Below are 16,171 nucleotides of genomic sequence, written 5' to 3' on the forward strand. Positions count from 1 at the left end.
GGGTATAGTGTCTGCATGTCTCTGTGTATGTGTGCATTATGGTAATTTGATACAGCTTCTTTTAAAGGATTCCTTGCTACTGAAAGTAAAACCTATTTAGCATTTTATCTCCTTATTATGACATATATACACACATAACACACACGCAGGATTTAAACGTGGTATCTTTTTAATGTATTATTAAATTAAGATATCAGTTTGTCTTGTGAGTTGCACATGTATGTTGGTTGAAAACTCTCTGTACACTGATCGTCAGGTTGCACTTGTTCTAGTTGACAGTGCCAAAGAGGTTCATTAAAAAAAAAACCAAACAACAGCAAACAGGAAGTGACCCCTTTCACAACATGTTTATATGCTCAGGCATTAAGAGTTTATAGAGCATAAACTCATTAAGTGTCACATATTTCATCCAGGTGTCGGATTGCACACAAGCTTTCATAACAACTCCGCACACAACATGACTTTCAGTTAGATTCACATAATTGGATGTGATACTGATGCATATATATTTTGCATATATATTCCTGCAGTAAAGCATCTTCTAGTCAGCTGACAGCCAGATAAAAAAAAATCATTAAAAAACAGTTTCCAGTTTTTTAAGTCTGTCTTAAAACAACATTCAGGAGCCCAAATGAACATTGAAAAAGGTTTTCTTGTCACAATCATTCCCCCTGTTTATACTGTTCACCATGAGAAGATCTCTTCATAATACACTTACAATGTGCAACTGTGCAAAAATATATTTACAAGTTTATCTGAAGTTAATATGAAACTCTAGTGATGTAAATAAGCCTTAAAGGAACAGTGTGTAGGATTTAGTGGCATCTAGTGGTGAGGTTGCAGATTGCAATCAACTGAATACAGGAAAAACGTGAAAGGCCCTCTCTAAAGCCAGTGTTTGGTTTGCCAGTGTTTGGTTTGTCCATTCTGGGCTACTGTACAAACTTGACCCGCTCCCTATGTACATATAAAGGGCTCATTCTAAGGTCATGAAAACACAGCAATTCTTATTTTCAGGTGATTATAAACAAATGAAAACATAATTATGAATATTTTATTACATTCCTGCCAATAAATCCCCCTAAATTTAACACACTAGTCCTTTAAAGAACAGCTTCATGATTCTTTATGTCTGTTTTAAAACAATTGTCAAAAAGTGATTGGGGGAAGCTAATATGAAGCTTCAGCCATCCAGGTGAGTCAAATTAAGTAGATATCCTTCAATGTTACAGTCTTTTTAGTGCCAAAGTCCCTCTTTTTGGTACTATACTTCCACTCAACAGGGAAACACTGTCTTAGGAAACACAAAGAGGTAATTTGATGCTAAAAAGACTGTAAATGTGTCAGATATCCAGTTGATATGACTAACTCAGACTGCTGAAGCCTCATATAAGCTTCACATCAACTTTTAAATGACTGTGTGGACACACTGTAGATTTTGACCTCCATCACTTACATTGAAAGCACATTTGAAGGATCTTTTAATATCCAGTATGAACAGGAGGAATGATTACAGCGAGGAAAACCTCTTTCACTGTTCATATGGACACCTGACTTGTTTTGAGACACACTTGAAAAATTGTGAACCTATACTTTATGTAACAGCAATGGGAAATGCCACAAGTCGGTCAAGGCTGACTCTTGGTAGCTCTGTATTGTGATCTTTCTTTCTTTTTCAGTCTGTGGTTGCAGGTTGCAAGATTTCCACAGGGCTGACACATATAAACAAACAGCTATTCACACCTAGTGTCAGTTTAGAGTCTCAGATTAACTTAACATGCATGTGTTTGGACGGTGGGGAACCGGAGCACCTGCAGAAAATCCATACAGACATGTGGAGAAAATAACTCCACAAAGAATGGCCATAATTGGCAATATATAGTATAGTATAATATATATATATATATATATATATATATATATATATATAAACAATCAAAACACATGCATGTGATAAAATATTATGAAGTCAAGATTCACTTTCTAGTTTTCTCTGGAGCTTTCCTCCATATCTCACAGCTCTCTTCAGTGACTGGAACTTGCATAGATGTCATCATGTGACCTATAAGTTTGATCATGTGATAAAAGGTGGTTGTATATCGGGGTTCATACTGCATAAAACCCTGTTCTCTGTTAAAAGATGGTCTCTGGCGTGGGATATGAAAGGCATCTTTGACCTTTTTCCACTTGTCTTAATCAATGACTTATTACTTTCCCTGAGCAAGTTCAGTTAGCTGAAGAAAGCTGTGGGATACGGTCAAAAAAGATTGAGTGCAGGCTGCATAGAACTGAACAGAACTGAAAACCAGGATTTAAATACAAACTGACAAGGGGGTGAGGTGCAGGCGGAGAGATAGGCGGAGAAGCTCAGGTGAGGTGAATGAGGTAATGAAACAGGAGAACAGGAAAGGAAGCCGACAGGCTGGGAAGACAGAAGGAGCAGGGCAGGGCTGACGAGGCTGATGCAGGAGGGAAAGTTAGTACAGGAACACAGGAAGGAAAAAACACAGAGCAGAAAACCCAAAAACCCAGAAAACACAGCACTGTTAATAATAAACCAACTTACGTCCAACCATCTAAGAATATACATGAATATACACAACAGTACACAACACTATAACCTGCAACCTCTCTTATTCATAGCAAACAGAAAACCCAAAAACCCAGAAAACACAATCCTCTTTATCACTGTGTTTATGCTGTGTGATTTCAGACTGGAGTGAAAACAAAGACAGACAAACTAATATAGGCAACTTAAATAACCATGCAAGATAGTCTTCTGAAGATACAACTCATATCAGCTTTCTCCCTTTCAGTACAGTCTAAACAAACAGGGAGAAAAGTCTGAGGGCCTCTGGTGGACTGATAGAGAACGGCAGCTAGGGACATGGAGCCAGACTGTCACATGTTTGAAATGATCCAATATTTCACCAAAAATCAAAGATTAGACCAACAGTCAAAAAACTGAAAACAGATTTGTGTATCAGAACTTTGTTTTTTTCTTCTTTCCTCTCCCATTAATCATCTCACGACCCCTCAGATTTATCCGGTGACCCTTTGGAGGGGCCTGACCCCTTGGTTGGGAACCACTGGACTAAACTAGCTAACTGTATATAAAGTAGTGTAAACTAGCTCCACCTCCAGCAGCTACAACAGTAACATGCTGCTCTAACACTGATGCTTCACTATTAATAATCTAACTATGTCATATATAATAATAATATATCAGTCAGAGGGACCGAACCACTACTTTTACTGCAATACTTTAACTACATCAAGCTCATAATACTTATGTACTTTTACTGTAGTAGGATTTTTCAAGCAGGACTTTTACTTGTAATGGAGTAGTTTTACATGTGGTGTCGGTATGTATCCTGACAGTTGGATGTTTGAGCTTCGCCGTGCAGAGTTTGACACTAGAAGACAGTTTTCACGTTTATCTGCTGAAAGTGGAAAGTTTCTCTGAGCTCATTGAAAATCAGACTTGAGGCGTAGGCCTGTGAGCATGATTTGTGACATCACACCTATCCTGGTCCAGTTTACACAAGTGTGCTGTGGAAGCTTGAAGTCTCCAGTGCACATACACTGAGAATGGATTTAACAGACATCTTGTGTCCAGCACTTAAACTTCTATTTGCACATTTATAGAATCTGGAATTTTTAATGAGGGAGAAGATGTGATTTTTAAGGATTTTAACAAGTCAACTGATCTATTTTGTGGAAAAAAACATGCTGAACACAAATTATTATTCAAAGAAGAGTATTTTATATACATCTTTAAATATATCTGGAGAGGATCTTTAAGTTAATGTTCTGGATACTTCTTCCACCACTGCTGAAGTACATTTTGAGTGAAACAGTTTAGAGTTTAGGTGGGTTTATTTATCACTACATCTCCTATTCTAATCTGTGATAATTATATTCCCACATTAACACATTAAACTGAATGAATAATCTGCATAATTTGATAAATCATCAGCTCTCATAAATCATTTCAAGACATCGAATATAATCTTGTCGCCCCCAAGCGGAGAAAAGGCTCCGGTGCACCTCTCGCTTAGCGCTAAACGAACCGGTAGACGCCAATTACTAAGACAAGCGCACCTCCAACTGTTACTGTGACGCGATTGGCTCTATTGGGGCAACCCAGGTAGAGGCACGGCCCGTCGGGATTGGCTGTAAACTAGGGGCCGTTGCGGCAGCCTCAGACAATTGGTGGATGAGTCATAGATCGTGGTTGTGATTGGCTAAGAAGTCTCGTACGGGGCGGGCTGTCAGGTTCGGTTGCGGAGCTGAAACCGGTAAGCGAGCACTGACTCCAGCACGTTGTGAAGCTGCTGAGGTGATTCAGAGAAATCACTTGTTTCTAAATCGCCGATTTTTTTTGATAATTGACCCGCTGGTAAGTTCTTCTGTTAGATTAACGATCACATGTATTTCCGGTGTAAAATCTGCAGTTTATTATTTCATAATATTCGTTTGATTAACCGGGTCACTGTGTTGGGCCCCGTCTACCTCCTGGTAATGAGATGGTGGCTGCTAGCTCGGTTATTGTGCCTTATTTTGCCGAAAGCAGACATTATTCATTATGTTAGTGTTTGGAATAATAATTAACTAATATAGTAGGTATTGTGAAGTTGAAAAGTCGAGATATAACCATCGCCATCGTTTACTTTGCGTTTTCAAGAGCTACCCACCGCCCCTGTGTAGCCCCACTTATAGCTCTCCTTCAGTCGTGACTCCCTCCCTTCCTGTCGTTCTTTACCGCCTTTGCTTGCTACTACTCCATTTCATTTCTCACCTTAAACAAATTTAACCACGTCTCTGTCGTTTTTCACGTAGTCTTTGAGCTAGTTAGGCGGCTAACTGAGCTCGGAAAGTCGTGTAAAAATGTGGCTATAGCCGGGGACACGTGTTGGGGCTGCTCCTGATTCCAGGTTATAGCCGGTGTCTGCCCTAGTTTTGGGGGGCCGTGTGCTCGTCCAGCTGTCGCGGTTAGCTCCGCAGCGGGCCAGCCTGTGTACCATGTGAGCTTAGGTTATATCTGGAAACCAGCGGTGGACTCCCCTCAAAAGCCCCGCTGACGTGCGGGAGGAGCCGGGATGACTGTATGCGTGCAGGCCGGTCGTGAACGGCAGCATCACGGCGTGGCCTTTGTCTGTGTGCCATGCTTGCACTTTTTTTTTTTACACAGGCTTGTTCTCTGATATGGCTGCTGCAGTGTAGCATGCCCTTATTTGCGTGTACTCTTCAAATAAACGAGGTCTCATGCAGTTAAAAGCCTCTCCTCTGATGTTAGCTGGAGACATTAGATCTGTCCCAGCACACTTGAGGCTGGTTGGTTTTCTTCACCTCCTCCGCCTCAGGCTGGAGTGATTGGCTTAGCGTGATGGATCAGTAATGTGTGCTGGTTGCTAAGTGTGTGTGCCAGAACAACAGATGGCTGTAGGTTGTGTGGACAGGTGTGGCAGACAGTCCATTAAAGAGAGCACCTCCCCTTGGTTGCTGAATGACCACACCAATGTGTTTGCATGTTTTAGCCCTCTTACCACAAATCTCATGTAGGCTAGGTTCACACTTTTTTCCAGTCTGTCAGGTGTCCGTATGAACAGTTGAAGAGGTTTTCCGCATCAAATTCCCTCTATGTGTTTCCTCGGACAGTGTTTCCCTGTTGAGTGGAAGTATAGTAACAAAAAGAGGGACTTTGGCACTAAAAAGACTGTAACGTTGAAAGATATCTACTTGATTTGACTCATCTGGATGGCTGGAGCTTCATATTTGCACAGAAGGAGGTCTATAGATTTTGTCCTCCATCACTTCCATTGTAAGTGCATTATGAAGGGATCTTCTAATGAGCAGGAGGAATGATTACAGCAAGAAAAAAAACTAATGTTCATTTAGGCTCCTGATTGTTGTTTTAAGACAGACCTGAAAACCTGTGAACCGTCCTTTTTTAATATTATCGTTGACCATCATTCTCTTGTGTGTCTGTAGTGTTTTAAAGACGTCTGTGGGTGTTTTTATATTTGTCTTACTGTCAAATCCCATGAGAAGATAAAAACAGCGATGAATGTGTGTGTGACTGTTATCTGTGTATCCAACGCCTGAGATCTTTATTCCTTTTGTGCCACAGAGTCCCACTTTTGTTCGAAAACTATAAACGCATCACCGAGCCGCACCGTCGCCCTCGGTGACACGTTCCTTCAGTACCATGAACCACCGGGCTGCCAGAAATACTCACTAGAGCACCAAATCCGCTGCTGAAAATAGTCCCCAACAAACACACTACAGCTGTGCGAGCGACGTTTATCTATTTTAGGAAGTTATTTAGCCTTTTTCAGTAATTGAATTAACATTTTAAAGACATACATCTCCAGTTGGGACGGATGGGCTCGGGGAGGAGTGCCACACACCGACTGGAACGCATCAGAAACGTAGAATATTGCCAGATTGTGCCTTTTTAAGCTTGACAAATTTATTTTTCCTACCTTCCAGACAGACATCAGTTTCAATTTTTTTGTCAGTGTAGAGTGAAAATCAACTAGCACAGTCTTGAAATTTGCTTGAAACGGGTCATCCATCAAGCCTGACAAGCATGGAGGCACTTGTGTGCAAATATTTATAAAGGTGACTGCTCCCACTTAACGGCAGCACGAGCGCCGGGTTGCGTTTACCAAATGAAAACGTACAGGAAACGGAGAATAATGTGTCTGTTTTTAAAGCTCTTCACTGTAAACCGTCCGTCATGGTACGTTATCAAGGTTTGTTCTTGAATGAAGTGTATTCACACGGCGGTACGCTGGGTTTGGTGGGTAAATGGAACCAAACTAAGAATATATACAGAATGATTCAGTAGATATTAAACGGCTAAATGGTACCAAACCCCCCTGAGAAGCTGCAGGTGTTTTAGTTACAGTGTGTCGTCTTCTCTCTAATAAAGATCGTTTGCTTTCTCAATGTGCGTCAGGTTCAGTCGTCAAGAAGAAAAAGGCGTTGGAGTGACATTTGAATGCAGTGACGGTGCAATTACAGATTTTTATCCACTCAGTACGAAAACAACCGGCGAACATCTGGGTTGATGTTGTTTTTAACGCCCTGGGCGGGCTGTTTTCATGTCGTCACACCTAGACGGGGCAGTAAACACGTCAGAATCAGTCGGTTTTTTGCAGATCAAACGCATTTCATGCCGCTGGTATTTCAACACAGCCCAGACAAACAAATTAAAAATGAGCCTGTAGCAGAGGTCATGTTTACCTAAGCTGATTCACACTTCAGACTCTTCAATCAGGACATCCGGATGATTCATCACAGGGATACATGCTCAGAAGTGCTATTGCTTCTGTAGAATTCAAACAGGTTGTTTCTTCAAAGTATTGTACATAACAGAGGCGCAATTTGTCAGACTCCTCTCCAGCTCTTTGGTTACCACAACAGTCGTCATGGCATCCCATAATGCACAGCTGCCTGCGCTCTATGGGAGTCTGAGTATTTCTGGAACGAGTCTAAAGTTATTTCCACTGTTTGTTGTAAAGAATTTACACATTTCCTTTAAGGATAGAATTAGAACTGCTTCCCTATAATGAGTTTTAAAATTTTGCAGATTAAATTTGGATCCCATATTTTGCTACAAAACCACAAAGATACATATATCTTTAAAAAAAAAAAAGAAAAGGGAGACGCAGCAGCCGCTCACAATCATCACACGCTCTTCTAATCGGCGTGAGAGCAGATTGCGCTTCAGATCAACAGCAGATAATCTGAGCTCAACATAAATCCACATTACAGCTCTGATGTGGTTTCTCTTACATATTATCAGCAGGGTAAAGTTTAGCGGGTAACCGTCTGCGTAACCTGATCCTCCTCCTTCTTCTTCTTCCTCCTCCTCATAGAGATTTCCAGTTGACCAAAGAAATGGTGATGGAGAAGCCAAGTGCCCAGCTGGTCGGGCGAGAGTTTGTCCGACAGTATTACACACTCCTGAACCAGGCCCCCGACTACCTGCACAGGTACCGCTATCAGCTGTTTTATCTGTCATGTGATTATCATTCTGGAGACTCCTTATCTTTTCAGTTACATGTCATTGTTTTACATGTATAGATATATGAGTGCATCATGTTTTAAATTGTCTTTGCGTTCAGGTTTTACGGGAAGAACTCCTCCTACGTGCACGGCGGCCTGGACAGCAACGGCAAACCGGTGGAGGCCGTTTATGGACAATCTGTAAGTAGACGACTTCATCCAGCAGATAACAGCTTTTTAAAAACGGTTTTCCCATAGAGAGACACACAACACTTGACTCCCACATACTCGACGCAAGAGTGGGGAAAAAAATACAGAGCTGACATGAAAGCCTGTTTGCTAGAGATGTTTTAGTCTTTTAAGCAGTTTCCTTTTTAAAATCTGGAGCGTTTGCACCTTCTCATCCAGTCCGTCTGGCTAATCCAGTACCGAATGCAACGCCTATTAAAATAGGTTTCTAAAACGAGGGATAAGAATGTGAGGCAGCTGCAGACGGACACGCCTAAATGCAAACATGTAGATGTATGCAGTAGGGGTTTGGCTTATTGTGTTGTTTGATGTGACAGAACAAGGACTTTGATAAAAATCTGTCCAAACAGGAAATGATATTATCTGAACAAACAACATCACAAAAACATCCTGCAATATTTTAAGGCAACACCGCCCGCCAAATAGTCTGCAGTTTATTTTGAAAGTCCCAAAAAACGTAGAGCAGCTGGACGTTCTCTCTGAGTTGTGAATAAAGATTTTTTTTAATGTAGCGCCAATTTTAAAACAAAAGTTGCTTAACAATTAAAATATTTGCCGCCAAATATGAAACAGGAAGGATAGTAACACACTCCTTTCTTCCTTATTTTTTTCAGGAGATCCATAAGAGGGTGATGGCTCTGAGTTTCCGGGATTGTCACACAAAGATCAGGCACGTGGACGCCCACGCCACCCTGAACGAGGGCGTGGTGGTGCAGGTGATGGGCGAGCTGTCCAACAACATGCAGCCCATGAGGAAGTTCATGCAGACCTTTGTACTGGCACCGGAGGTTCGTATTTCACCTTTTTTTATGCTTATGTGAAGCCATGATGAATATTCAGTGTTTCCGTTGCCACAACAACAACAACAGTATTCATCAGTATTAGACTGCTCAGTCGACTCAGATTCTTCAAATCGAACATTTGTTTTTTCCCCTTTTATCAGTCAGTGTACACACTTTACAGCTGACTAGAGTAACTTGACCCCTGCTAATAGCATTGACTTTTCTGTGGCTGCGGCACTTCCCGCAACAAACCTGCAATAATGACTCACTTACACCGTTAACACCGGTGCAGTTAGGCTGTTATGTCGTTGAGCGAAGCAGGAGAACGGCGAACTGTAGAGGACTTTATTTAGCACTGATGGTGCACATGGTTTCATCTGCATTTGCTCTACCTTTCTATCTGTTACTGTGTCATTCTGCAGTCTTCTACTCTACACAGTCCCACAGAGACTACCAGTGAGGAGGCGAAGCCACAGTAACAGTGCAAAGCATCAACATGCACATCAAGCATCTCTGTGTTTAAACACAACAGCTGTGGGTGTATTAACCTAGCTTAAAAAAACATTATTACTGTCACAGAATAATAACTATATTAATTAATTTAATTAGTCCTCCAACAAGTCCTGCAAGCTTTCTCACTACACACACATTGGCCCCACAGCAAACCTCTTGTTCCTGATATTTCTTGTTTTTCTGACAGCAAACCTCTTTGACATACAGTAGAAAGTGTTTGATTAGTTTTCCTGTTCTCTCAGGGAACCGTCGCAAACAAATTCTACGTCCACAACGACGTGTTCCGTTACCAAGACGAGGTGTTTGGCGACTCTGACTCCGAGCCTCCCGAAGGTGAGATAATGTCCTCCTTCGTGTTCATCCTTCACCGGGGGTCACCTTTCTCTTTTTTTTCATCCTCTCGATAGATACCATCATCATCTCTCTGATCTCTGTATTATTCGGCCAAAGATTCCATTAAGTGAATTTCCTCAGTCAGCCTGTAGAGATTATATGACTTGTATCAAGAGTTAAGCATCACAGTTCAAGTGCTCTGATCATCTATCTTTGAACCATGTCTTTTTTTTTTTTTTTTGTGGTTGTTAAAGCTGCTGAAGAGTGAAAGAAATTGAACACGTTTGATGTCTGTGAATATTTGATTGAAAGCAAACAAAGCAGTAAATTGAACAGGAGGAAGAAAGAGCTCCAAGATTAAACCACAAGCTTCACGATGAGCAATATTTTATTCTCTTTAATGGAAAAATTGAAACGCCCCACAGCCTTTCTTCTTCTATTCAGGTTATTATGCAGAGCTGCAAAATTGAGCATTAGTATAATTTGAAACAAGGCTATTTGAATAGTCAAGATGGTCGTTTGAGATTTAAATGACATGAAGCTGTCAATCAAGAGGTCTGACGTGACGCTATGATGCCACATGAACACTTTTCTACACGTAGTTGGTTTACATCACGTTGCGCAACACGTTATGAAACCAATGTTTGGGATACCGCGGTCGAAACACCGCTGTGTAGAGAGTTTGATGTATTTCTTCTTCTATCCTCAGTCTCCATGTTTCACTGTCTTTATATCTGTGGAACTCAGCCAGTCCAACCAACCTCCAGACGTTAAAGGTTATAGTACTGCAAGATGACGGCGCCCTTTGCCACGAAAGATATATAACAGGGCTTCTTTTTTCTTTTATAAGTTATATTCCATCCGCTCTTAAATGAATCAGGATGGTGTGAGTAGATGGTGGCACTTTTTGGTTTAGGTTTTAATGGGATTTAAATGTACAAATTGTTTTTTTTCCAGTAGCAGCAGCAGGTATGTGTTTTTCTTTTTACTGTCCTGAACATCTTTTTGTGTGTTTTCAGAGTCTGAGGACGAGGTGGAGGATATCGAGGAGAGGGTTCCCTCTCCCGACGTAGCTCAGGAGGAGTCTGCTCCTTTCTACGACCCGTCATCCTGGTACGGATCATAGTTTGGGTTTATCAGGCACTAACTTGCATACTCATGTGACATAGAAGGAGCATCATCTATTACGCTCTTGTATTATAAAGGTGTTGTCTCTGTGTGTTTGTAGTTCAGAGCCGGCGGTCCCTGGCGACGAGGAGGAAGCGGCGGCGAGTCCGGAACCAGAGCCAGAGGCGGAGAAGGAGACCGAACCCGCAGTCGTGGAGCTGAAGTCGGAGACGATGCTGGAAACTCAAACAGACGCAAACACAGCCGACGACCAGACAGAGAAAAGCCCCGCCGCCGCCCCACCGACCGCCGAACCCGCCGCCGTGCCCGCTGAACCCGCCCCCACCGCCCCAGAGGAAAACAGGGTACGTCAGAGGATACCTGAGGGGGAAAAAATGGCTGGAGGTATCAGGTGTTTGTTCTCGCTCACACAGATGAATCGGCTTAAACGTCTCTCCTGTGTCTCCGTCTGTCTTTCCCACAGCCCTTCTCCTGGGCGTCGGTTACCAGTAAGAACCTCCCTCCCAGCGGGGCGGTCCCAGTCTCAGGAATCCCACCACACGTCGTCAAAGCCACTCCCACAGCACCGGTAGGTTTAAGACCTTCTTAGAAAAGGACAGGACGGGTGACACTGGATTATATTAATCTGAATACTGGTCTAGACTGTGTGCTGTCATTGCATCTCATTATGTTGCATTAGAAACTAGTAAAGATGATGATATATAGCAGCAGAAGTTGTTTGTTTTTTGTCATAGTGCAGCTCTAACGCAGCTCTCCTGTCTTTATTAGCAGTTTTATTTATTTTATTTATAATTAAGAACATGTGATCGACAGTGTGCAGGGTTTTTTTTCTCTCAAAAGCTATTAACAACAAATCAGAACATGTGCAGAATCTAAGAGACAAAGAACTGCTTTTAATGTAACTTCCAGTCAGCTGTCTTTAAATTTAAGCAACCAACCTGCTTTAGTTTGTGTGTGTGTGTGTGTGTGTGTAATTCCAAGCTGCTTCTATATAGAAGTATTTCAGAAAAGTTTGATTATGGTGTCTAATAAGGATTATCATGATATTTTTTGGTCACAGTAATAAATGAGAATGAAAATCTGACACCAGCACATCCCTAAAAGCAGGGTTCAGGAATATTATTTGAAATCATTATCGCAATATTAATCTAATCTGGCGATTATCACGATGTGCCAAATGTATACAAAAGACTGTAAAATGATAACTTGATGTATCATCGTCATGATATTCCACTTAAAGCTTCATTATCTCCCAGCTCTTTCACTAAACGGCCAAGTCTAGACAGTCATCTTGCTTTTTTTTGTGGCTGTTACTTTTAAAACAGCAGGGATCTTGCTTTGAAACAGACATCTTTATATTACGTAAAGATTAAAGCTGATGGGTGTCTCCAAAGTGGTACCATCCGTACTCAAATCACGCTGTTGTGTTGCATCTCCCAGAAAGAGAACAGGACACAAACACCCCCCCCCCCCCCCCCCCCCCCCGCTAGCTAGTTTCTTTACAACGATAATCAAAGTTGTTGTTCTTTCTTTATCCGCCTGAGGTTAAATTATAAATCTCAGCTGCGGAAAAAAACACATTTTTCCGACTCTTACAAAAGTGTGTTGACTCTTTCAGCCCAGAGTGGAGGTGAAGTCAGAAACCCAGACAGCAACACAAAGACCACAGAGAGACCAGAGACCAAGGGAACAGAGGCCTGGAGGTCCTCCACCGGTACACAGAGGCCCCAGACCAGGTACCCAACCACACACGCACGCACGCAAATACAGTATAAACAGCGGTTAAATGGCCTCTAACCAGATGTAACAAGCAGTCATCCTGACAGGTAACCAAGCATTACACCGCTAGTACAAAGCAAGCATAATGACATTTGACAAATGCTGTTGAATATGGTTCTGAGGGCAAATACCGATGTGTGTGTGAATACTCACTGTGACCGCAGGTATGTTCAGACACATCCCCAAAGTTTCTTTAGAAAAAGAGCAGAACAGTAAAACTTTTTTTTTGAATTTGACAATATTGCCAAGTTGCAGGCAGCAGCAATCAAAGGTCAAATGCGCGTCTTCTTTTCGTTGTAAAACCACAGTTCTGCCTGTGAGAACGCATCAGATGTTGCATAAATTTTATAACAGAGGTGAGAAATCTTCAAACAAAAACACTTGAATTGTAAGACTTCCCAAAAACACTGGTCAGTGGAAGAATAAGTTAATTTCATGACAAATGAATGTACGCTGTCCAAACACAAGGTCAGAGATACTGCTTCGTTCGCTGGACTCAAACATCCAGCAAGTCCTGTTTGTCCACTTTGAAATGTGCTTGAAAGATAACCCTAACCCTAACCTCTAACCCTAGCATAACCCTAACTATAACCTCTAGCCTCTAATACTAGCCATAACCCTAACCTCTAACCCTAGCCATAACCCTAACATCACGTGTAGCTGTGTAAGTGTTTGTTATAATGCACTAACTGCATACAAATGGCTTATCTGCAGTAAACTAAATAAACTCCTAAACCTGGTAGATGTTCTATATATGCTCACAGTATATTAGCTCCTTTTTGTTCACATGTTGAATTGTTTGTCGTTTTTACAGTCCGTGAGGGTGAGCAGGGAGAGTCGGAGGGTCGCAGGGTGGTCAGGTACCCCGACGCCCACCAGCTCTTCGTGGGCAACGTCCCTCATGATGTGGACAAGACCGAACTGAAGGAGTTCTTTGAACGTAAGTTGGATCTGATGATGCTGGTACAGCGGCTTAAGCACTTCAAGGTGTTAAAGTTGAGCTACAGAGTAAATTTTAACTTTGAATACAGCAGCATTTAGTAGCGTTCTGGAGCTTTTTATCATCTCATTTTTATCAGCAGATGTGAGTGAATAGCTGATCATAAAGCTACAAACTGCAACTACATGTCTAAACTTTTTTTTTTTTTTTATGTAACTTTTATCACTGTTTGACAGGGGATGTCATAAAACACTACAAGAATAATATGTAAGATAAGATAAGAAGGACTTTATAAAGGACTTGAAGCTCATTTTCTGTCATAAATTGGAATTTTTATTGTTATTGGGAGTGCTACTTCCAAAACAAATATTAACATAAAGTCTACTTAGTCTACTTAATATATTCAAACTGCAAACATTTTTTTGTTGAAACCACGTCTGTTAAATACTTGCCTCCCCCTTCTCGACAGAGTATGGTACAGTCCTGGAGCTGAGGATCAACAGCGGAGGGAAGCTACCAAACTTTGGCTTTGTGGTGTTTGACGACTCTGAACCTGTACAGAAGATCCTCAGCAACAGGGTAATTACAGCTCACGTTTTTCCTTTTACATTCTCCTGTAATTATTTGCTAATGAGACGTTTTCATGTTTTTAAATATCCTTTGTCACTTCCTGTTTATTCCCTCTCGGTAAACATTTTTCTCACTGTTGGAATTATATTAGATTTACATATTTTTAAGAGATTCTCCTCTGTCGTCTCCTCAGCCCATCAAGTTCAGAGGCGACGTCCGTCTGAACGTGGAGGAGAAGAAGACCCGGTCAGCCAGGGAGGGCGATAGACGGGATGTGAGGCCCCGGGGTCCTGGAGGTCCAGGCGGCCCCAGAGAGAGAATAGGAGGTGGCGGAGGACCCAGAGGACCCCCCACCCGCGGAGGCATGGCACAGAAACCCAGCTTCGGCTCCGGGCGGGGCGCCGGCCCCAACGAGGGGCGCTACTCTGCCCAGCGCCAATGAGACACCAGGGCTCCAAACCTGAGTTAGATTACTGTTTGAAAATGGATTCAACTTACTTCTGAGTGGTTATTGATTTGCTGCAGCAGGAACCAATTGGACAAACCCCAAATTTAACCAAAACCCCTTCTTTACTTTGCATCTAGGAGTAGAAATGAGCAGGTGTTACGAATCTCGAGTCAAAAAAACCCTGATTTTTCTGATCAGTATCCACCTCATTCTTCCTCCTAAATGCTCACTCTTGCTTAAAAGGCTTAAAGTGGCAGTAAACAAGTATTACAGAAGGGATTTTCGTTAGTAATTGACGCAGGTTTGGTCGAGAGCTTTCACCGTCAAGTCACGCCAGCTCCTGCTGAATTCGAGAGCCAGTCTCGACATCTGTCTCTCACGAAGATGGCTGCCTCCTCTTCCTCCCTGAACTCCCCCTTCCTTCCTCCTCCTCCTCCTCCTCATTCTTCTCCTCCACCTGCTGCTTTTTGTTTCCCCTCCAAGGAATCCAGAATGTCACTCCTCATTTTCTCCATTCTTTCTTTCTATCCTCCTCTTCGTCTCCTCCTCAACCAACACGTGTTATCTGGACTTTTTTTTGTCTTTTTTTTTTGTTTTTCATGCTTGAACTTGAATTTATTAAGAAACAAAACGAAACACGCAAACACATGAAAAAAAAAGGGTAAATACTACTTGAATTGGGGATTAAAAAACCCAGAGGTTAGGTTTTTTCGCGTTCTCTCTCCCTGTTTCTTAAAGGAACGTGTACTTTACTGCTTGGGCAATCCTGTGTATTGCTGCCACCGTTGTATCTAGCGATGGATCTGTCTTATCTTTTTATTCTATCAGGTCAAGAGCTGAACTGTAGTGGTTTTATTTGAGTAATAATGTTGGCTTGTAATATGTGGATTCACGGACGCGTCTGAATGGAGCATGTTTCAAATCATGTATCAAATCCTGTAAGGCTTCTACTACCGATGCACTTCATTTGTCATCATGTTTAAAATGAGCTCACCTGCCGATGAGAGAACTAAATTAAAAGTGATTTACTGTTTTAAAACCTTTTTGTCTGTTGATCTTGTTTTTGACTTTGCACAGATGGGTTTTTCAGTAGATTGTTTGTTTGTTTGTTTGTTTGTTTTGAGAAGGGCTGGGGATCAAACCTTGATGCTTATTTGGGTGCCAGCCAAAATCTGATCAGAGTATCAAACTGTCTGAATACGATACTGTACTGGAAACTGACTGGTCAAATTTGTTCTCTTGTTGACTGATTCTTTACATCAGATCTTTACCAATTTAATACATTTTCTACCATTTTTAGACTGTATTGTTTTCAGTGTTTAAGATCTTTTACAGCTGCTTTTAACTTTTAACATTTAGGAAGCTATTAAAGCTTTGAAATTAAAGAAATTATATTCCTGGAAAAAAACC

The 16,171-nt window shown here is 41.7% G+C and overlaps 1 protein-coding gene across 2 annotated transcripts; it reads left to right on the forward strand.

Moving 5' to 3' along the window:
- The first annotated feature begins 4,276 nt into the window (after positions 1-4,276).
- Positions 4,277-15,800, forward strand: g3bp1 (GTPase activating protein (SH3 domain) binding protein 1). 2 transcript variants are annotated; one of them, XM_044363852.1, is made up of 12 exons: positions 4,277-4,301; positions 7,890-8,006; positions 8,139-8,220; positions 8,883-9,056; positions 9,806-9,896; positions 10,916-11,009; positions 11,125-11,368; positions 11,488-11,592; positions 12,643-12,760; positions 13,618-13,743; positions 14,213-14,322; positions 14,507-15,800. In XM_044363852.1, the coding sequence occupies exons 2-12, from the start codon at positions 7,912-7,914 to the stop codon at positions 14,753-14,755; spliced, it is 1,488 nt and encodes a 495-aa protein (XP_044219787.1). In that variant the 5' UTR covers positions 4,277-4,301; positions 7,890-7,911; the 3' UTR covers positions 14,756-15,800. The 2 variants fall into 2 exon arrangements, with proteins under 2 accessions (XP_044219787.1, XP_044219789.1); XM_044363854.1 differs by having other exon boundaries at positions 4,292-4,402.
- The last annotated feature ends 371 nt before the right edge of the window (positions 15,801-16,171 follow it).

This window comes from Thunnus albacares, chromosome 10 (genome assembly GCF_914725855.1).
Source record: "Thunnus albacares chromosome 10, fThuAlb1.1, whole genome shotgun sequence".
NCBI lineage: Eukaryota > Metazoa > Chordata > Actinopteri > Scombriformes > Scombridae > Thunnus > Thunnus albacares.